This window comes from Chelonus insularis, unplaced genomic scaffold, assembly GCF_013357705.1.
Source record: "Chelonus insularis isolate UGA/USDA-ARS -01 unplaced genomic scaffold, ASM1335770v1 contig_116_pilon, whole genome shotgun sequence".
Taxonomy (NCBI): domain Eukaryota; kingdom Metazoa; phylum Arthropoda; class Insecta; order Hymenoptera; family Braconidae; genus Chelonus; species Chelonus insularis.
The window spans coordinates 1,812,711-1,835,634 of record NW_023276357.1 but is presented as its reverse complement, the minus strand read 5'-3'; the positions used below and the strand labels follow the sequence as shown (position 1 = coordinate 1,835,634).

The 22,924-nt window shown below is 29.8% G+C and overlaps 1 protein-coding gene across 3 annotated transcripts in view; it reads left to right on the top strand.

The window, feature by feature from the left end:
- The first annotated feature begins 67 nt into the window (after positions 1–67).
- The window catches only part of Sidpn (similar to Deadpan), a 43,679-nt gene continuing 20,822 nt past the window's right edge, over positions 68–22,924 (top strand). For 2 of the 3 annotated variants that reach the window (XM_035096404.1, XM_035096395.1), the window contains exon 1: positions 68–240. In XM_035096404.1, coding sequence (XP_034952295.1) covers positions 208–240 — 33 coding nt within the window. In that variant the 5' untranslated portion in view covers positions 68–207. Of the gene's footprint in view, positions 319–22,924 lie in introns of all 3 variants that reach the window. The other variant, XM_035096412.1, reaches the window with a different exon arrangement.

The following is a 22,924-nucleotide window of genomic DNA, read 5'->3' as shown; positions in this document are numbered from 1 at the left end:
ATTTTGTGATACTGCTTAGTAACGCCATCTTTATTATTTCAGTCTCCGCTCCATTTTTCCGTTGAGGAGTTGTGTAAAATTTCAAATACAAAATTATTGTGTTCAGAAAAAGTGAAGTGAAATTTGTGTTTTATTTATATTTTTTACAATTTTTATTTACAAATGTGCCGCTTTCAAGTGTTAGTTTAACCTCATTTTTTACTTTTGATGACGGGCCAAAAATCAAGTTCAAAAATGACGGTTAGTGGCAAATAATTACAACGCAATTAAACATGGAAAGCGTCTATTTTTGCATGTAGATATTAGCTGATTGTTGAGGTAAGTTTAGAAAATAGATCTATTTTGAATACTCATTATTTTTTGATTTTTGTAATCAAGTAACTCAAAATTACTTTCAAACCACTATTCGATTTATGAGCATTAATATTCATAAGTAAAACAAAATTCTTTCTATATTAATAAATACTAGATATACCCTTCTTTCTACCTAAAAATTCCAAACAAAGGGGTATTATCTTAAAGTATTTGTTAGATGTGTGTTTCGATTTCTATCAATTAAATCTCTAGAGTAGGAAAAAAAAGATATATTTCTATCAACTTCTGAATTTTACTTGAATGATTTTGTTCACAAAACTCTTTCATATCTTTTCTACATATAACGTTCTAGTCTTGATGCACATATTTATCATTTCGATCATTCTATCAAGCTTTTAAAACCATAAATAATTAAGAGTGAATCGTTTTAATGATTTAATAAAAAAAATTGAAAACATGGTCATAAAAATGGGTAATGTATTTTCACTGATACTTCGAAAGTTTACCTCTATGATGAACAACATGTTATTAACCTTACTTTGATAATTAAAAAAAGTCATTAATTAAGTGTTAATTAATTATTGAGTTTGTTAACTTATGAACTGTCGATTCTATACTAACAACAATATTGCAACGAAAAACAATGTTCATACAACCTCATATAGAATGATTTACTGTAGAATCATCTATTATAGCTGTACATTAGCTTCACATGATAATAAATATTATAATATAATAACAAGGGCATTATTTAAGTATAGTGATAAAAGGTTAGATCACAATAACTTATTAACAGAATTTTATTCCTACTAAACAATATAATAATTGGATGATTTAATAAAAAAGATATACAATCACTGGATCCATTCATTTATGGTATGAATATTGAAGAAAATAGTGAAGGTTTTGCTGATCTGAATCTATGATGTTGAAAATAATTCAATAGTTTAATTTTTTAAATTAAAACAAACTAAAATGGTATTATTAGAATCATTAGCACAATATTTTTGAAATGATATTTAGTCAAGAAGTTGTCATACTGGTACAATCATATTGAATGATGAATAAGAAATAGCTTTGTAGTATCAGTGAAAAAGAGTTAGTAAATATTAACAATTAAATTTATGATAAATAATATCTAGAATTATGATTATGTTTAATGTAATATAAGCCAATAAGCATTACCTATTTTTTCTCTGTTTTTAGTTTTATTATATCTGACTGCTTTTCTAGTAATATTCTGCTGATTAAAATAATCAATAATCATTGATAATGATACCAAAAATTTTTAATTGTTTAAATCAACCATATTTTTTTTTGTTATTCCAATCTTCTGATGAGATGATTGGAATGAGCAATTGACATAAGACAAAAATTTGTTTATAACATTTTAAACATGGAATTACTTTTAATTTAATTTAGATAGATGGATCATCTATCATTTCTTCATTGTTTTGATTATTACCTTATTTTGTTTGAGATCAAGTTATCTCACTCAGGTTCTAGATATCCTAGTTATTATCAACTTTTTTCTATATCTTGATGAATTCTTGCTAAATAAGTAATATTTACAAATGTTTTTCATCGAAATTCGAATTTAAATAAGTATCAGGGGAGAATAGTTAAACTCTGAGCTACTCTAACATCTACAGAAGCACCTGGAGCAATTGAGAATTCAGTTATCAGGAACTTGACAAGTATTTTACTTGTCACACACAAGTTCAAGTATCTTGAATTGTTTTATTTTACATTAGATGTAGTGGTGATGAACTAGGGGGTGATGTGAATTGTGGTGATTGTAAGCTCTTTTTGACTTACACGTACTTGAGTTCTTGTTTCAAGTGGGATCGAGTAACTCATATACATTCAGACATACGCATACTTTTTCGACTTAACGACAACGAGAGTGCTGAGTTTCGTACGTCAACTTTCATATTCTATACAAGTACACTTGAAAATAAAGAGAAGAATTGAGGGATGAGAAAATAAAGAAAAGAAAAGAAAAAAGAAGATAGTAGACTAAAGTCGACTTTTTATTTTGCGGTCATTCTTTATTCCTCAGGGTTTTCTGGTGATGTCTATCAGCTTTTTTCTTTCTTTTTCTTTCTCACTCTCTATCTCACTTCCTCTTTACTCACACAGTTTCCTGGCACTTTTGCTTGGGTGGTGGCACCACGCGCGAGAGAATGTATCAGAGAGGGTGAGAACCTGGCAGTCGTCGGATAACAGGAATGGGGCGTCGATACCACGTCACCTCCACCCCTTCTAGGCGACTGTGAAACGATGAGCCAGCGAGCGGATCGTATATCCGCTAGCACCCACGCGACTCAACGACGTCATCGTACGCCATCGTAAAGGTCCTTTCACAACGTCACACTCCATTATTTTGTTTAAATATTTCTATTAAAAAATATCCTTTCTTGGTTTTACTATTTTTTACGATAAATATTTTCATCATACTTTTAAAAATTTTTGAGTAAAAAAATTATTTTAAAATAATTTTTCAAAATAAAAATAATTTATTTGTTCAATCATTAAAAGTTAATTTACAAAAATACATACAAAATTTTTGTTTGTTAATTTATTGATTAATCAGTGGAAATTAACTCTCTTGAACGATGGTTATTTACTGATGGATTCAAAAAAATGTTGATAAAAATTTTGTATTTTGTTTATTGGTAAATAAATCAGTGAAAATTGATAAAACAAAGTGAACATTCACTGGTTTTCACTAATTTTCACTGACAGGTTTTTAATAAGTATCTTTTTAATATTAATTAGTAAAATTTTTGCAAATTGATTAATCATCAGTATTAAAGCTATCACTGAATTAAACAATTATTACATTGACACTAATTATCAGTAAATATTTACTGATTTTAAATCATTTTTACTGGCTTATTTAAATACAGTAGTAGAATATTACTCAAAAAACAGTCAAATTCTATAAAATTAATCAGAAAAAAAAATTTAATTCCTGTTTAAATATCAGTAAATACACTTTAATATTACTATTTTTCTTTTTTGATTTCGATCACTAAAAGCTATAACAAAAGATCTTCTTTTTTCTTAGATGCAACTATTTTCTATGCACAATATAATCACATCATTTGAAATATAAGAATAATCTTATCTTATGGAGAATTGATTAATTAATTCTCCTCCTACATAAGATATGTTATTAATAAATTTTTCTTAAGAAGTTATAAATTGTTTTATCTTATCTCCATTTTCTTACGATACAAAAATATATATTCACCACTTTATTTCTTTATTTATATATAAAACTGAAGAAAAAATTACTTCATTACTTGATATAAAAAATAAGATTTTTTTACAATAGAGTTGCATAATTTTATTGCATATAAAAAAATTTATTCACTATAATAATAATCATAACAACAACAACAACAAAAAATCGATTAATCTTTTTTTTTAATGATTTACTGTAAAAAAAAGATACCTTTAAACGAATCAGTGAATATTTTGTTTTTCAGTGCCAATTTTATTACTGAATGAATCAGGATTGTCACTTAAAATCAGTGAATATTAACGATTAATACTGATATTTAGAATTTATTATTATTATTATTAATAATTAATAATGAAAATCAGTAAATGTTCACTGATTTTTACTGATTCAACTTAAGAAAGTAAATAATAGAATGACATTAAAATGCGTTATTATTAATATTTTTTCAACAAAACACATTGTTATTAATAATTAAAATACCTGGACAAGAATTAGAATTTTTTAAAATATCAAAATTTTGGTTAACATTGCAAAGAATAATTGAACAAAGTTTACATAGTTGATGTTAATGCAATGAAGATAAAGAGAGAGAGAAAGAGAGAGTGGAAAAAAATTTGAAGAATTTGATGTGAAATTTATTGAAGTAGAAGATGAGGCAAAAGTGTATGATGATGTGAAGCGTCATATCGACTTTATTAGCGGATCGATATCGGGGTGAGTAGATGCGACCCAGAAACTGCGGTTACACGTCTGTGGAACGGATGACAATGCTACGGGTGAACGGATGCAAGCGCGCGGACATCCCGACATAGCATTACGAATGCACGTCGCGCGGATATGAGTAAAGGATAGTAGTACGAAAAGGATGGGAGGGGGAGGACGATAATCGTACGACCAATCGGGTGCTTTGGGTATCGACTATCGTATCGATTGAAACGCCCTGGTCTCTCTTCTGCTTTTCCCTAGTCTCTTGCTCTGTCTTATGCTCACCATATATACATATTGACATGCCTATTTGATTTGATACCGTGTTCGTTTTCACGATGTTCCATTTGACGTGGTCGAAAAATCCGATATAGAGTTCCCGACGATTTAGACGGAAAATATGCTTTTTACTCTAATACCTGATCTATGCATCTCTTCTCAAGCATTTCATTTGGGTTATCTAGAATTATTATTACTAACTTTTCTTTTTTTTTTTTTTTATTAAATCGCCATTTTGTTGATTTAGTTTTTTTTTTTTTTTAAAATTGAATATTAATTTTTTATTAGTTTGTATTGACAATTAAATATTATAAAAAAAATTCTGATGATAATTGTTTCAAAATTTGTAGTCGATAAAATGCAATGGTAGAATTATCAATATGTTTGAAATTAAGAGTCTTTTTTATTGAATTAATGTTTATGAATTTATTATAAATTTAATTGGATTTATTTTATTACATAAAATTTATTGTGGATTTGATTGTTTTCTCTGTATAGAAAATTTTTTTAATATTTTATCAATTTTTGACATGACTGTTTTTAAAAAATCCATGACTTCAAGTACACATTAGTTCTTAAAAAATACAAGAGCAATAATATTAAGAGTTTGAAAAGGATTTAAATAGAAAGAAAAAATCTCAAGTATTAAAACAGACTTCGAGAGTGACAAAAATGATCTAAAAAGACTTCGACAAGTACCTATATTAAAAATATTTTAAACAAGTCGACTCGTTACAATTGAAAAATGCCTTTTTTATAATTTTTTTCTAGTTTGAATGGTCAGGAGTATTTTTTATCTGTCGCAATGGTGCGAGAATCGATGATGATGAAGCATGTGGGCGTTTGTCGTGAGATCGAGTGTAACATATTCGACTTTGGTAGCGGTAGTCCAAGTGCGACAAAGCTACATATATACATCTATACATATATACATACATGTACACATAAATGTTCCACTCGAATGGGGTTGATGGGTGTTGGGAGTGAGAAGCGAAAAGTGGCTCTTGGGAACTCATATACGAAGCCAACGTAGTAACATAGTTAGAGTACTGAACTCACCCGAACTACCGGACTTATCAACTGTTCTATTTCCGTCCACAGTCCTTGATTCCATACCCTGACTTATTCTTTCAGTATTGCACCCTCGGGCAACTTGTCTGTTGGGTAGTGTTAAGTTACTTCAGCACGTGTTTCGTCTATTCTTTGTCATATATCGAATTTATTTTTATGATAATTGCATTTATTATTGACTTTATTAAACGAATTGTTTCTTATATTCTAAACCACAATTGATAATCTTCTAATCTGAATAATTTAGAGTTTGTCAGTAACTTTTACTTATTAAATCTTCTTCTTTCTTAGTGTAGCTTTATTTAGCATCTTTGAACTAAATCGCAATTTTTGGTAAAATAATTAATAAAACGAAAATAGTAATTTTTATTTTAGTAGAAAAAAGCAAAGAAAAATATTAAAAATATGCCTGAATTTAAAGAATATAATAAGAAGCTATTTTTAATAAATAAATATAAATAATTTATTTATAAATGAACATTTAGTTTTCAAGAGAAGGAAATGGTTTCCTCACAAATTGGACCCAACAGTTAAATAACTGTGCCTTTAAATATTTGTTTAAACAAAATATAAAATAGAATAGAATATTCCAAAGTTTATAATAGTAATTAAATAAAAAATTCTCATCAATTGCAATAATTATTGTCCGATATATTCGACTCAAATCAAAGATGCTTCTCTAAGTAGAACGACCAATACTTGGTCAGACGCATTGACAGACGATGACATACAGATGTGTAATTTTTTTTTATTCAAGAAGACTATTTAAAATAGGCAAGCACTGTCGATTATCAACAATTACTCAACACATTAACATAAATAATGACAGCAATTAAGTGTAGACAGAGATTTGATGTGAGCTTGTATACAAAACTAGTTACAATAGAACGATACACCGAAAGAGGAGACGGTGCACGTGACTCGATAAGAAAGACAAAAAATAGGACGACAGTGAGGTGGATGTAACGAGACTACGATTTTCTGAAATGTGCATGAATTAAAATTTTTACTGGAAGTTTCCCAAAAATATTGTAATTAGTTCAAATACATTCACCTCTATTTCTCTTCCACTGTCCAAAAACTGTAGACAAACTCTTTTGAAAAACAATATAAATATGACGAAAAGTAAAATAAATTTTAGGTTTAATATTTACGTGTTTTAAACAAATTTAAAAATATTTGAGAAAATAAATTGACATGTCAGTCGATTTAACTCTTCCTAAGATATCGATATTTCGTTTTCATTCAATACAATTTAACTGTGAAAATTGATGCACCTAGATAATTAAAGTAAACTATAAAGTTATTGGCACGTTAAGAACAATTATTGGCATTCATTTCGTTCTATTCTAGTTCATGGATTTTATATTCAAGATGTCAATCACTATATCTTTAGAAACTTCCACCAACAATATTCTTCACGTGATGTATATGTTTTAAGTCAAATATCGACACTCGTATTTAACTTTTTCCAAACCCTAAAATATCTCAACATATAAAACTACTGAAACAAAGAGCTACATCCTCCGAATTAACGAAAAATTAAAACGAATATTATCAAACTGAAAGAGTATATTGTATCGTTGCATTTTAAATTGGACTATTACCTACATGTGGCTTCGTAATATGTGATAATTATTTTATAGCTCCCCTTCGTTAAAATGATTCTTTTAATTTCATCGAAATTGTCAAATTACGATCATGTAATTTACAACTTTTAAAAGTCTAAATTTATTCAGTAATTATTGATAAAGTTTATCAGTAATGAGATATTAATAAATAGAAATGCAGGCTCTGAATGATGTGAAAAAAAGTTTGTATTTATTGTCTAGACGAGAGATGGACAAACTCAGGTCTTTCAGCTTTCTAGATAAGTACAGAGTAGCACTGGCTGATACAGAGATACTCCTAAAAAGTCAAAGTTCGTCTGTCTCTGATCTAGACCCTGATGATAGCAAACCACCATGGTCTCCAGACCATCATGATACTAACTTTATATGAAGCTGCAGAGTATGAAAAGTTCAAGTTGTCACCTTGGATCTACTCAACCAATTGAAATAAAACTTGGTCATGTTTTTAAGTAGAACTATTATCAATATAATAAAATAAATTCTATAAAAATTGATCAAGCTGCTATCACATAATGTGTTCTTAAATACACAAGCAGCTAGATGAACATCTTGATAACTTTTGCTTCAACTTCTGCTTCAATTTAAACTGATATAAAATTTTTTGGGAAATATTTAATGAATGAATCTATCCCCTTTAACTGCTTCATTATAAGAATATTATTAAAAAATCCAATTATAAAAAAACAATTGAATAACATGAGCTGAATTTTATCTTTAAAACTAACAAATATGATATCCTATACTATCATTGCAAATTGAGAAAGTATCATGGGAATTTTAATGGTCCTTGAAATAATCTCGACTGTTCCCTCCAAGGAAATCTCACAAAATATCTGCATTTTTTAAATTATTTCACCCCTTGATTAAATATCCCCACAAAAGCATCAACCCCATAGCTACAGTGTTAAATTTGAGCTAGCTAAACGTTAAACGTTTATTTATTCAGAGTGAAGTATAAAAAATCTGATGCACGTGTTGTCTATGTTGATGTAAAATTTCCCAAATTTTTTACCAAACACATTGGAACGTGCTTTTAGACACTTGATCATTAGCACACTGGCCACTTGTAATAAAAATTTGAATGAACTCGACAATTGAATGGAACGTGTTGATGTGAACAACGTAAATTGTAGCCTCTTTCTCCTCTACTTTTGCCTCTCGAATGGGCATTTATTTTACAGCCATCAGAGTGTATTTCATCATCTGGTATAGCACAATATGGCATACACTAGTAAGCTATCGTCATTATTTTGAAGCTGCACGTTTGAGTTTCTACATGTTGTGCTCTGTCTATTGCACACTAAATTCATGCATCTCTTCTTTGTACAACCCACTCTTTATCCATCTCGCCTTTGTTCTCTCTCATCATTCTCTAGTACTGCAGGTGTTACCGCACCACATTCAGATGAGCATAGGCTATTTTCCAGTCCGGTGCCTTGCTTGGCATTACATGTATCCTGCACACCCAAAGGATGTCAGATACGGGATAAAAATATATATCACTGCTACACAATATTTATTAACTATTTAAATAAGATGTATGTACTGTCAGTGGAGGCAAGAAAAAAAAACTTTAGCTAGAACAAAAGTACTCTCAATTGGAGCTGAAGAAAAAGTTTAGTTTTCAAGATAGTCTCTTGGTAAATTGCTACTTGTAAATGTTGTTTTCAACTGATCAAACATTCAGAAGAGAAAATTATATGCTTGGTAATATTAGCATACTATTCGGTCATTTGGTAGCTACTTGCCACCTTGAAATAAATTTAGACTTTATTTGAAGTTGTTGGATACAAATTTGAACATGTTCATCATGAAAAGCTTTTGAGTTGTGAATATTATCAATCATTGCAACGTAAAACACAATATTTTATGAAACTAAAAGAATAGTTATGTTTAAAGCTTCACAGCTGTACCAAGATGTTGATCTTATGTTTTACCAAACTGATTTATGATCATAGAAAAACAGAGAAGGAAGATGGACATGTTCTGATTGTGAATAAAAAGAAATCTTATGGTTTTAATTCAGTACGTAGCATAACTTTTTTAATAAAGGTTTACAGCTTAGTTTTAGTTGAGTTCCCTAGACCTTGAAGCTTATGTTATTTTTATGTTCCATGGTCTCCAACTTGGAGCAAATGGCAATGTTAAAAATTCCAATCAATGTCTTTTTTTAAAGACAGATATTTTACGATCAACATTAATAATACCTGATAAGCATAAGTAATTTCTAAATCTGAATAAAAAACAAACTCTGTTGATTAATTAAATTGAGAGCCTACAGCTATGATGATGCTCTAGATGCTAGTTTTTTTTCCTGATAGCTTTTGCATAAAAGACTGTTTTAGTAAGTCAAAGCTACTCACCTAAAAGCTCCTCTTATCATCATAGACGTCACAATTATGTACATAGATGTGTCTACATGTCCTCATCCTGATAAGACTATTTTATATGCATGGTCTATATGCTACTTCTTACAATATTCGTTTACTTCAACTCCTTCATACCATATTCTTGGATACTTTATAGCTTAGAACATTCTGCTTTGCCTGGGTAAAATATACTAGCATTATGGTCGTAAAAAATATGCATTATGTATTCAAAAGAGTTTGAAAAAATACAACAACTCTCATTAATATGTGCTAGATAGGAATCGGTCAAGGTATAGAATTGAATTAAAGTGGAACAGTAAATCAACTATTCTTTGATAGATCATCAAAGCAGTTAGGTTTTGGTGACTTTATTCTTGTATTAATAATTAAGATTATTTTTTATTTATCATGACCAGTATGTAGCTGATGAAATTAAATATAATTAGACATTTAGTTCAAGTTTAGGAACTGATACCTTAGGTATGAAAATTTATAATCAGATGTAGGTCTGCAGTTATTCAGTGATGATCATACCAAGTGATCATTTTTATTTAGGTAGGTAGGGAAGTAGTTTTATTCAAAAATAATTGCACTTCATGATGTGTAATTAAAATACACGCTCATTATTGATCTGTTTTGAATGGCTCAATACATTCCAGATCAGTATCATTTTTCACGCTTTCAGTAATGTGATTTATGACAGTCCAGAACCAACTCTATAATGACTTTTTCCGCTATTTAATTACTATCATTATATAGTTACAGTATAAACTTGTTGCTTTAATACGGTTTTACAATTATCACTATACATCAGTGTAGTCAAAGTCCAAAAATATTTTATTGGTCTGCTTGTTCATGTACTTTATAATTCATATTATATTTAATGAATGAATAATGAGATTTATCTTTTTTAAAACATATATACTCTATATATTTTTGTAAATTTTAATTTTTTACTTTGGAAATAAATAAATGATTAATTTTTACTCGAGTATCAAGCATTACAATTTTCAATTCTTCGGTTTAATGAACAATTTAATTTATAAAAAATGTTTTTAATTTATTTGATGATATTGACTCTCTTTTTTTTCATTTTCGTTGAATAAAATACTTTATTCATTCATTCATAACATATTGATGACAATTATTTCATGAGTGAAAAATTATTGATCAGGTATTTTTACACTTTATAAATATAATTTTTTCTTTAGGCTATTTGTTAAATATGAAATGATATAAATAATCTGGAAAAATAGAGAAATGAAAAAAAAAAAAAGACATGGTGAAAAATAGTTATTAATGTTGTTTTTCATTGATGATGAATACTTGCGCGTGCCGACGGACAATCTCATCTCTCATCTCTTCCTATTCCTATTGTATATTCTCTACTTTATTCTAATAATCCACATGGACTGTTTTCTAGCAAACAACACATTTCCATTGGTTCTTTTACAATTGTTAAATAAAAGTATTATAATATTACACCTATGTCTCTCTATTTTTCAATGAATTTTAATTGGTTTTCATTCACTATAAATTTTATTGCAAAACTACTATATTCAAAATTGAAAACGTTATAAATAAAAAAGAATTTATTTATTTTTTAAATTTTTGAACATTTTTTTCAAAAAGAAATTTATATGCAATTAAATGAGGTAGATTAGTTTTTGAGAAAAAAAATTTACTGTGAACAATTAACATTGTTTTCAACTGATAAAAGCAAAATTTTAAATAATTGTGATGAAATATATTTTTTTTGGATTGACATGGTCACATTTTTGTGGATTCAGCTCTGATAGTTATTTAACAATAATTCTTATCAATTACAATAATTATTGTCCGATATATTCGACTCAAATCAAAGATGCTTCTCTAAGTAGAACGACCAATAATTGGTCAGACGTATTGACAGACGATGACATACAGATGTGTAATTTTTTTTTATTCAAGAAGACTATTTAAAATAGGCAAGCACTGTCGATTATCAACAATTACTCAACACATTAACATAAATAATGACAGCAATTAAGTGTAGACAGAGATTCGATGTGAGCTTGTATACAAAACTAGTTACAATAGAACGATACACCGAAAGAGGAGACGGTGCACGTGACTCGATAAGAAAGACAAAAAATAGGACGACAGTGAGGTGGATGTAACGAGACTACGGTCTTACGAAATGTCGCAAGAGGCTACTAGAAAGAAAAAAGACAACAGAAAAGCAACAACAGTGATGTCGTCACGGTTAGAAGAAGAGACAAGAGGAAGAAAGAAAACTACATCAGACGTCGAGTCAGTCAAGTGAGATGGAATGAAATGTGGAATGAGAAGCGAGAAACAGAGAGTATACGAGAGGGTTATAGGAAGTGAGGGTAGTAGGGATACGATCGGCGAACCGCGCGGCGCGTGATAAATAACCAAGCACATCTCACTGTCTCTCTCACTCCCACTTCACTCAACATACCTCTTTATACTTTCTCTCTTGGTCTCCAGCCATCGCACCCTCGTTGCCTCGTATAGCGATGGTAGTGCTGCTGCTGCTCGTGCTCCCTCGTCGCGTCTCTCGGTCTACCCGTGGCCACCCGCTGCCGCAGCTTTATCCTACAGCTCCTTTCAAAATTTCTTTTCACTTTTTTACATTTTTTTCAAAATTCTTCAAAAAATTCCTTTCATCATTCCCATCATTTTTAACGCTTTTTTAACACTTATCCCGAATTTTTTGTCATTAAATTCCATTTTTTTTATCAACAATTATCCATTTATTTGTTATTTTTTTTTTATTAAAATTATTCGGGGATATCTGTAAGGTGTTTGACAATTATTTTGGGACCACATGGCAGTCAAAAAATGAACTAATTTGTGGATGAAGTTGAATAGAAGGATGTCAAATTTTGTATGAGACTGTAGCTCTCAGCTCGTGGGTATATTCCGTGGCTCGGTCGAGTGAGCGTGGCGTGGCGCGGCGCGGCACCATTTATCGCTCGCCCTCGGGCTTCGCGGCTCGACTCGGAGGTGGTGTAAGGGGAGTAGAGAGAGAAAAGTTCACCGCGTATCTACCATCGCACACGCCAGAAACGAGGCTATTACGCGAACATATATATAGGTATATGTTGTGTAGTTGAAAAGAGACGAAATGTTTGAATAAAAAAGAAAAAATAAAAAAAATAAAAAAGGAAGGAAAAAAAAAAAGCAATAAAAAAACACACACGGGTGTTGACTCCACCTCTGCACGACGATTTCGAGTAGTTGGTGCTTTCGGAATCGGCAGAAAGCTTCGGCTTTCGAGAGGCAAATAAAGATGAGAACACGATATAGAACACGTGCGAAGGATTATCGAGGAAATGTTTCAAAAATATCGGAAAATCGATTTTCATTCATTTTGAAATAATCCTTTTTTTTATTGGGTTCGGTGAATATTTTTTTTTTTTTTTTTATGTTAATTATTTTATTTAATAATTAAAAATAGGTTGTTATCCTTTTCTTAATAATTGTGGCATTATATTTCGCTTTATTATCCTGATTATTTTAATTTAAATAGTGATGAATTAATAATTAATTGTAAGACATAATCGAAGACACATAAAAAATACAAGGGGCTACGCAAATCAAGATCACTTTCCTCCATGTTTCTTTTCAACAAAGTACCTTAAAAAAATGCAAATAAATATTTAATTTTGGTCATATTATTTATGCATACTACACAAAATAATTTATTAATAATAATGAAAAAGTATTGAACTAGAATCTAAGAAATTTTTTTGTTAGATCCTTAATAAGTACTGATGAAGCTCAACAAAAATATACAACCCTTTTCGATCTTTTATAAACAACAATAATTGGATAATTTTAAATCCTTCAAAATCAGGACTTTTAAGTACTTAAAAAAATGTTAATAATAAATAAATAATTATCGATTAGATTTGATTGATTTCGTTTTTCAAAAATTTGATGTCACATTTTTCGTGTGACTATATGACAATCTAGAAGACAGAAAAGTAATTTATCTTGAAGATATCGATCTGTCAGCAACTCTACCAGAGGACGATGACGTAAAAGCCTCCCGATAAATGTCTAGTCCGTGGAAAGTGAGACTAAGCTTCTCCTGAAATTGTTCCCTCGTCTCCTTTTGCTCTTCGCTTCAGTTTTCTTCTTTTTATTTTTTCAAGCACTTAGGACTGAATATATATACATAGATATATACGTATATACTTTCAAGAACCAACAGAAAATGAACAAAAAAAAAGACTTGCTAAAAAAAACACGAGAAATCCAAAAGAAAAAAAAGAAAAACATTTTTTTCTTTTTTTTTTTGAATAGAAAAAAATTATTTTCAAAAACATTTTATATATTATTTATTTTGTAAAAATATTGTTTAACAACAGTTAAAGATGAAAAAAGAATTTATTAAATTCATATTATTATTAACAGTCAGTAGAAAAAATTTTATTTCTTTATTAAAAAAGTTTAAAATTTTTTGAAGATAAATGAATACTATTTATAAACGATGCAAAAGTGTATTTTATTATTACGCGATTTAAAATAATGCAGAATAATATGAATTCATTACAACAATTATTCGTTTTGAGATTAATTGAGACAAAATTCATTATAATTTTCATCAACTGGTGACAAGAATAAAGCACTTAAATGTCAATAAAATCCTAGTGTTCTTGAACATTTTTAAACCTAATTGTCATTATTTATTTATTTATTTTTTTTCGCAATTAATAAAATAAAACTCTGGTGTGGCATAATATTTGCAATTTTATTCCTCCGTCTTAGAAAGCAGTGAGTAGACGAGATAGGAATACAACACTATCTCTTTAAACTATTCCAGATAACCAGTTAAAGGAAAAAAAAAATTATGCAATCAAAATTTTAATAATTTAGATGGATAATTCTGCGTAATAATAATTTTTAATTAAAAACAAAACGATAAGTTTTTTTAAATAAGGGAAAGGTAATGTGAGATACTCGAAAAATTAAAGGGATACTGTTTCACTTTAAATTGAAAATGTGTTAAAATAACACACTGTCTGTGTGTTAAATGCCTATACATAAACTATAGAGCTTTTTACTCATTTTTAATACACTTGTTTACATGCAATGTTTATATATTAAGATTTATAGTTGATAAAGAATTCTTTATTTAAACGAAGGTTAAATTATTACTGGAATGATTATTAGTGATTTATAAAACGTAAGGAAATTCAAATAATTAAACCAAAATCAAACCCCGAAAAAAGTACTTAGAGTCAAAAGAAAAACGATAGAAACAAAAAACAAAGAAAGAGGTAACAACGTGGAGTTTTAGATAGAAATTACGCGTCAGCATTTTTCTACTTGTATTTTTTCTCTTTTTTGCCTCTTCGACACAAGTCCTGATGGTCGTGAGGGTCTCGACTCGTCGGGATAAGGGTTAACGAGGGCGACGCGACCGTTTGGATGGTAACGGCGACGACGTCGAGAGTGCCGCGTCGAAGCGAGAAAAGCGAGCAAGGATAGCGATATAGTAAGTGAGCGGGAGGTGATGGAGGTGGGAGGATGATAGTGGAGGTGGGAGGATGTTGGAAGGGTAGATTTGACGCCGAGCGACACGTCGCAGAGTCCCTGGCGGCTAGGCGTCGTTACGAGGGCGCCGCGTTTAGAGCGTCAACGTTGGCTTCCATTTCCCCTTGGATTCCTCCTCCCCCTTTCTCTTCGCTCGTCGTTGCCGCTATGAGACTCGGGTAGTGTGCGGTATACGACACACAGTACGAATAGAAGAAGAGCCGGTTAGGCCGCGAGAGAGCAAGGCGGAGCTGCTTTGGGGGTGGTTTGGGGCCTTGAGGTGGGAGCCGGGGGAGAGAAAATCGACAGCAGTGAGGAGGTGGTAGGTAATCACCCGCCGGCGGCTCGCGTTATAGCGTCGTTACGCCGCAACGCTGCTATCACCCCGCGTTCAACCACTCGCCTTCACTCCGATCTCTTCTCAACCCTCACATTCATACTTCTCTCTACGACCGACCTACCCTCCAACCACCGAGGCGTCTTTCATACCACTGCAGAATACGGTTATTCCCTGTGGATTCTCGTACTCTTTCGTTCCTTTTTTTTTCTTTTTTTTTATTCTGAACCTTTTTTTTACCTTTTTCCTACTCCTGCTACCAGTGCTTTTATTCGCTTTACTTACATCGTCTTATCCTTTTCCCTTTTCCCACTCATCTTACCTCGGAGATTACTCTTCGAACTATTGCGATACGAAATTTTACCATAGAATTAGACATCTTTTTTCTAATCAGAATAAAACAGGGCTCGTGGTTTTTTATTGTTTAAATTATGAACTGATTGGCTGATAAATTGGTGTTAACTTGTGAGAAAAAAAATGGCTCTTCTTTTAATTTCATATTGTACTGAAAAAATTATTTAATTTATTTAATTTACGTATAAATTATACCATAAATATATTATTTATAAATTATTTATTTAAAAAAACCACCCTTGATGAACAAAAAAAATTATCTTGCAGTAGGGGAATGCAAGTCGAATTATTCAAGTATTCAAATGTAATATTACAAGAAAATGTTTATAAGCTTAAATTGTTAATTTTTTATACATAATACATCAAATAAATTTATTTGCAACATTACAATTCACCTTCGTCCTAAAAAATGATTGAAAAGAAACTTCAATTATGGTTAATAAATTTTAACTGCATGGAAATAGCTAACATGAAGACCACTGTAATAACTTCTTTTTCCTGAAGTTTAATCAAAAATTTTTAGGCAGTATTTTTGGATCTTCTTAATCTACTTTATCATATCTCCCAATTTCTCTTATCATGATAAAACAAACATTTATATTAGCTTTTATATAAGCCTAAACATTCACAATTAAATTTTTTTTCATCAATAAAATGTTAATTACCATAAATAAAATGCCAGTTTTTTATAAAAAAAATATATCAAGTATTAATGTCCCAAGATTGTTATAAAACTTCCAAATGCTTTATCAAAAGCTCTTATAATATCAAAAATGTACATATTTATTTATATATAAAATCTCACAAGTCAAGTGGGATAACAAAACACAACCAGATAAGATTATTTATAAACTATTGAAACTTTGGAATGGATTCGTAGTATCACACAACATGTTTCCAAAGTTATCTTGATACTTTCTGATGATGTAGATCCTACTTTAATGCTTGAATAATATCACACTGCTTCCCCTAGTGTGTCAACTCATACTTAAATGTTGTGACCAATATTATAACTTAGTACAATTGACGTATGACATTTCCCCTTGTTTCAATCCATCAGGACATTCTTTTTATCACATGAATAGCATTTTTTACTGTGTAAAGTTGTAGTAAAGTGTACATAAAGCCTTGTAACTAGTGATAGAAAGAGATCCAAGCCATTCAAAGAACATCTTAGCCTCTGGTATCAAGACTTTTAAAAGCTTCTAATCAACCTTGGCACATTTCAGTAGCACAATGTTTAGTATTTTTTTATATAAAATCTGTCTTTTTGTTCTATGCTGTTGATGATCAGAAATATTATGAAGTCTCAGGATGGCTGATAAAAATGTCTTGGTAAGGAGCAAGGCAAGATCATTCCTGATCCAACATTGAACCTAGTTTGAGAATGTTAGGCCAATGTTGGACCAGTAATGTGTCATTCTTGCTTCTTACCAGGTCATTTTATTTATTTTACAATAAAGATCGACTCTCTAGAAGTAGCTACTGATCAGTGGAGTTGATGATTTAAAGTTCACAAAAATAGTTAGCTAAGAAATAGATCAAGATCATCTAATTATCATAAATGTAACAATAAATATGCTACTAAATTTTAAGCAAACAAATGCTGATGTAGGTTTAATAAGACTTGATCATGTATACAATATTAAAGTAGGTAGTCTGATTAAGATTTTGCTTTTGGAAGCTTCTTTTTCAATTTTAGTATTGAAATATTAAAATCCAAAAGAACTACTGTTTCTTGAAATTAGACTGTGACTTCCATCATTTAATATTCAATTTAATTATTTCCAAAGATATTGCAAAGAATTAAAAAAAAAAGTTTTTTGCAATTTACTAAACTCTTTTCTTAAGACTAAAAATTCTTTAATCACTTAATATCATCATGGTAGCATAAGGGAGATGATTGGAGATAAATAAGAAATTCAAGAAACGTAAGTTTTAACACAAGTGTAGCGAATGATGTGACAATTTCTCTAACGTATTGTGGTTGATTAAACCACGTAGCTCCAACATATTGTATACTTTTCGTCATTTTCTCACTGAAAAATATTAAACTTTTCCCTTTAACTTTTAACAAAAAATACAATTTTTTATAAACAAAATAAAAGTAAAAGATGACAAAATTATGGATTTCAATGAATGGAAATAACAAAGTGTGTTCAGATCCATTTTTTTTTATATTAAAGAACCCCCCAAAAAATATCCCAGATGTTACCATAAGCTTGATTCATTATCCAATCCAAGAATGAGCTCAGCAAGTCTCAGCTGCGTTTGAGACAATTATCCTAGTAGCCAGAAGTCTAAAGACAGTTGCGTCTCGTCAACTTGAAACGTTCAAGTGGCGAGAAATATTGATATGTAAATATGTTACATATACACAAGCCTATAAGTACATGTACCCAAGGTAGAATATATCTATATATCCATAAACATCCATATATATTCACACTTGTGCAAAGGGACGTACGGTTGGTAAAGGTTACGGTGTGAGGTATACGGCGTCATGGTCGTTCTGTTGCATGCTGCAGGAGTAGAGAATGAGGATGCGACAGAAAGAGATGAAGGTTGGGAGAGTGAAGAGGAGAGAAGAGACGAGGATTGAGTATAGACAAAGACAGAGAATAGTGGAAGGGGGATCGTTGGCCACCCCTCAGGCGGTGGTAACGGGGTGCGCTAGCAGGTTAACGAGCGGCTCGCGGGGCGCTTGAGGCATGAAGAGCGTCAGTGGTAGTATGGTACACCGAATGGGGGATGGGTTGGGGGTTGCTGCCGGCAGTATAACAGAGACGGCCGGGCGTGCCGCGGAGCGTGCCACCGAAGGGGATGGGAATTTTCCATCCCCTGTGAAACTATTGACATCCATTTGGATTTTTTAAAAATTCACTAAAATTACAGGATTATACTTATTTTTTGGAAAATATCATTTTAATATTTGTCATCGTATTCTCTAGGGGTCTAGAGAGAAATTTTTTTTTTTATCTTCATTTTAACGGAAATTTTGAGATACTTATTCAGCATCATCTGGACAACGTTTATCCAGTGGAGTATAGGGACATGCCCTGCGGGACATGGCATGGAACGGGGTGGTTGGAACGGGCTGCGGAAACACGGAGAGGGCGGGAACACACCGGCAAGAGGGAAGGAGGACGTTGCCTAGTGGATGTGCTGTGTGTACGAGGTCGAAAGAGAGATGAAAACCGAAGGGGAAAAAAAGAGGAAAAATATCTTGTTCAAGTATTGTAGATGAGATTGTGCGCGAGATTCGACTAGTAAATATAAGGACTCATCACTTCTTGAAATCTCAATGACTCAACTAAGTATCCTTTCGTGAGCCATCACTGCATCAGGCATTAAAAGCAACACATTGAGCATTGTAACACGTAGATAGGTGTATACTCGTGTAAAAGAGAAATAGAATGAAAGGAGGTATTGAAAAGCTTTCATCATGCAGAAAAAAAAAAGTTTATATTTTTTCAAAAAAATTTATTTTATTTTTTGCTTCTAAATTTGATGCATTTTATTGTTAAATAATTCTTTTAGGTAACGTTTACAAAAAATTGGAATTTTTCTATCTTTATATTTATTTATTTATTTATATTATTTATCATATTGTAAAATAACGGTACAAAAAATTATTAAAAGGAACGAAAAATTCATTTTAAGTGGCAGAATGATGTCTGATGACTTTTGTAAAGATAGCGCTCCATTTATTTATATATTTATTCATTTGTTGCAACACCTATTAAGTGGTTTTTTTTAACCAATGTTTACGTGGGCACCTTACTTGATACTTAAATAAATTAAATATTATTACAATTCTAAGAACAGACGATAGGCTGTCAATTTATTCTAAAGTTTATAGTTAATAACTCTAGGTAATTTATTTATTAAAATGACTCTTGCTAAATCTTTATGAATAAAAAGTTAAATGTCAACTATTTTTTTTATCAATAAAAAACTTTCAATAAACATATGGATGGAGACATAAAATTATTTCACAATATATTGGTCCTAATCAGGCTAATAATTACTTTTAAAAAACAAAGACATTCATAGTAACTTACAGATAAATGAAAAAATAATAAATATTACTGAAGAAAAATTCAATACAAAATGGTGTATCATTGCTTACAAATTTAAATCCATAAGAAACATTTTTCATATCGAAACTATTAGTACGAAATTATGTAATTTGAGTCACGTTATTATTGGAATAAGTTTCTGCTATTCAAACTTCTGCAATACAACTAAAAATACGTTATTATCAAGTTTCTAAATAATATCTAGAACAATTGAAAAAATATTTTTACAAACAAAGCTCAAGATTGTTTTAAATGTGGTAAATTTTTGAGAAGTTAACAAGGTTAATAAGCAAGATGATTTAAGTATAAATGATAAATTATTTCTAAACATCAGATTGAAGTAAAATACATCAACTTGACAGAATGTTGTGTCTATCTTGACTACTTGCAACATAACTGTCACTTGGAATTAACGTAAAGCTAAAACTAACCCTACTCTTTGCCTACAGATTCTTCCTTTCGAATGTTTAGTTCTGAACAAAAATGTGAATAATCTAATCTCCACATTTGAAGTATTTTAATCAATACCTTTTGTTAACATTAAAAACAAAAATAATTATGAAAATTAAATGGATGTGTTTATTACACTTTTTAATATTGTACCCCAGTCAAAATGATTCATAGATAGTGGGATCAAAGCTTCGACCAACATTTTGGCGAAAAAAAATCAAAAAAGTAGTCACACCTAGTCAATGGTTACATAAATGATTTCAAACAAATTAATTATTTAATTTAATATAACAAGAAATTATAGAGTATAATTATCTTATAATTTGTGCTGGCTTATACTTTTCATCAACTTCTCTCTTCTTTCAGCCAATCTATAATTTTTTTTACGTCCTCTGAACACAAAGAATATAAAAAATGGTTAAAAAACATTATGTAGACACGTACCATCCTCTTTTAGCTTTCTAACTCCTCTTGAATAAGCTTTGTACCGAATTACAGAATTGGCAGTGAAAGGAAAGGGGCTTAATCAGAATCCGTTTTCGTCTGTAATTGTAATATTTGCTATGCTCTTTTCCCATACAACTTTGAACTATTTCGATTAAAAAATTTTCATTTTATTTCTTTCCTAAAATAAATAAATGTATATTATACTTTTATTGAGTTGATAAATTTTTTGAAAAATAGACTAGACATTAATGATGACGAAGAATTGTGACAATAAATATTTATTCGATGTCGATCAAATGTGATAAGTAAGCAGGACATACGTGGAATTTTTATGGCTGTAAAAAATTCAATATATCCCCTTTTAGTAGAGTCACTCATTTTTGCGGTTCGCTCTTTTTCGAATCTCTATCATCACGCGTACAGTGCAAATTAAATTTTGATGTGTCTGAAAACCGCAAAGAATAATAGCATCAGCAATGAAAAAATAAAAAAGGTTTTAACTAGGACTTAGATTAAAAAGCTCTTTTTAAGTGCAATAATTTTTTTTTTTTATTCAAAAATGGCATTAGACTATCTTCTAGCCTCTTAGTGCTGATGATTTATGCAAGAATAGTTCGAACATTCATTATACTTTACATCAATGTGATTAGAGTTATCAATTGCTTGATAATGATGATAATAATCATGACAACATTTCAATAAATAAAATTTAATTTCAAAAAACTAAAATAAAAGCTTTTTAATTAAATATTTTTTAAATTTATTTTTCAAAAGACACAGAAGCAGAAAAAAATTAATGGACAGTTAATATTTTAGCTTAATGAAATATAATTATTGAATAAACGTCACTGTTTTTAAAATCATAATAATTAATTATTAATAAATAATGTCATACTTTAGTTAAAAATGATAATTAAAAACACAACGAGACTCACAAAATTCTTTCATGAATGTAATTATAGAGTAGTAGAGAAAATTGTATGTTGTCGGTTCAAATTAAGGGTTGTACTACTTCTTTTCTGGAATTCACGCAGTCTGTATTTATACTTTACATTCTCGTGATATTCATCTGTATTCATTTTTATGAATGATCGTAATGTTCCGTAAGCGTTATCAACTGGTGAACAGTATTGAATTTCTGCAAAAAATAAATACAAATAAAATAAAAAATTCCCCGGGTATAAACGATTTGACAATTTTTTCATCACATCATGGGTAATTATTTTTTTTCCATGTTTTGATTGAATATCAAACTAAAAATCGGCTTGGAGTGATAAAATTTTAAATAAAATACGTTAGTTATTGGATGTAATTTATCATAAAGTTCTTTATTTGATTATTTCCGGTGGCAATAATTATGGTAATAGTGTTATTCAATTTTACAGAAGTGTGAATATTGGTCACGATGATTGATAAGTTTATTTGGTAAACAAATCAAGTGATTTTAGTGTAGAACTCGGCACTTATGTCAGTTAAATAGTAGAAAAGTCATTCATTAGTTAAGACCAATCACACGTGATTAACTATTGTTTAATAAAAAAAAAAGTTTAATTATTTAATTTTCACTGTATCCATTTAATTAATTATTATTTTTGTTTTAATAAAAAAAAACGTTCTTTTAATATTAATTAAAATAAAATAATTCACTGTAAATAAATATTCTGTGATTGTTCGAAATGTTTTTTTTTAATGTCTAAATCATTTTAAAAAGTCACTATTCAAAAAGCAAACATTTTTTTATATTGCAATAAGTAATAATCATTTTCATTATAAAAAGTTTAATAATCTTTTAAATGAACTTTGAACGATTTTATTAAAGGGAAGTAATTTCAATGTAGTTCAATATGTCTATTTCATAAATGATTTCTGAATAAATAGATAATATCTTTTGTCAGGTAAAGAAAACGATTTAATTGAAAAAAAAACCATAATAGTTAACTAGAAATTTTTTTGTAAAAAATTGAATTATTAATAAATATAAATAGTTAAAAATTAAATTAAATTTTATGGAATACAACACTTCAATTGATTTTAAAAAATAATTGTGACGATGATGCATAAAAAAAAAAATAACAATAAAT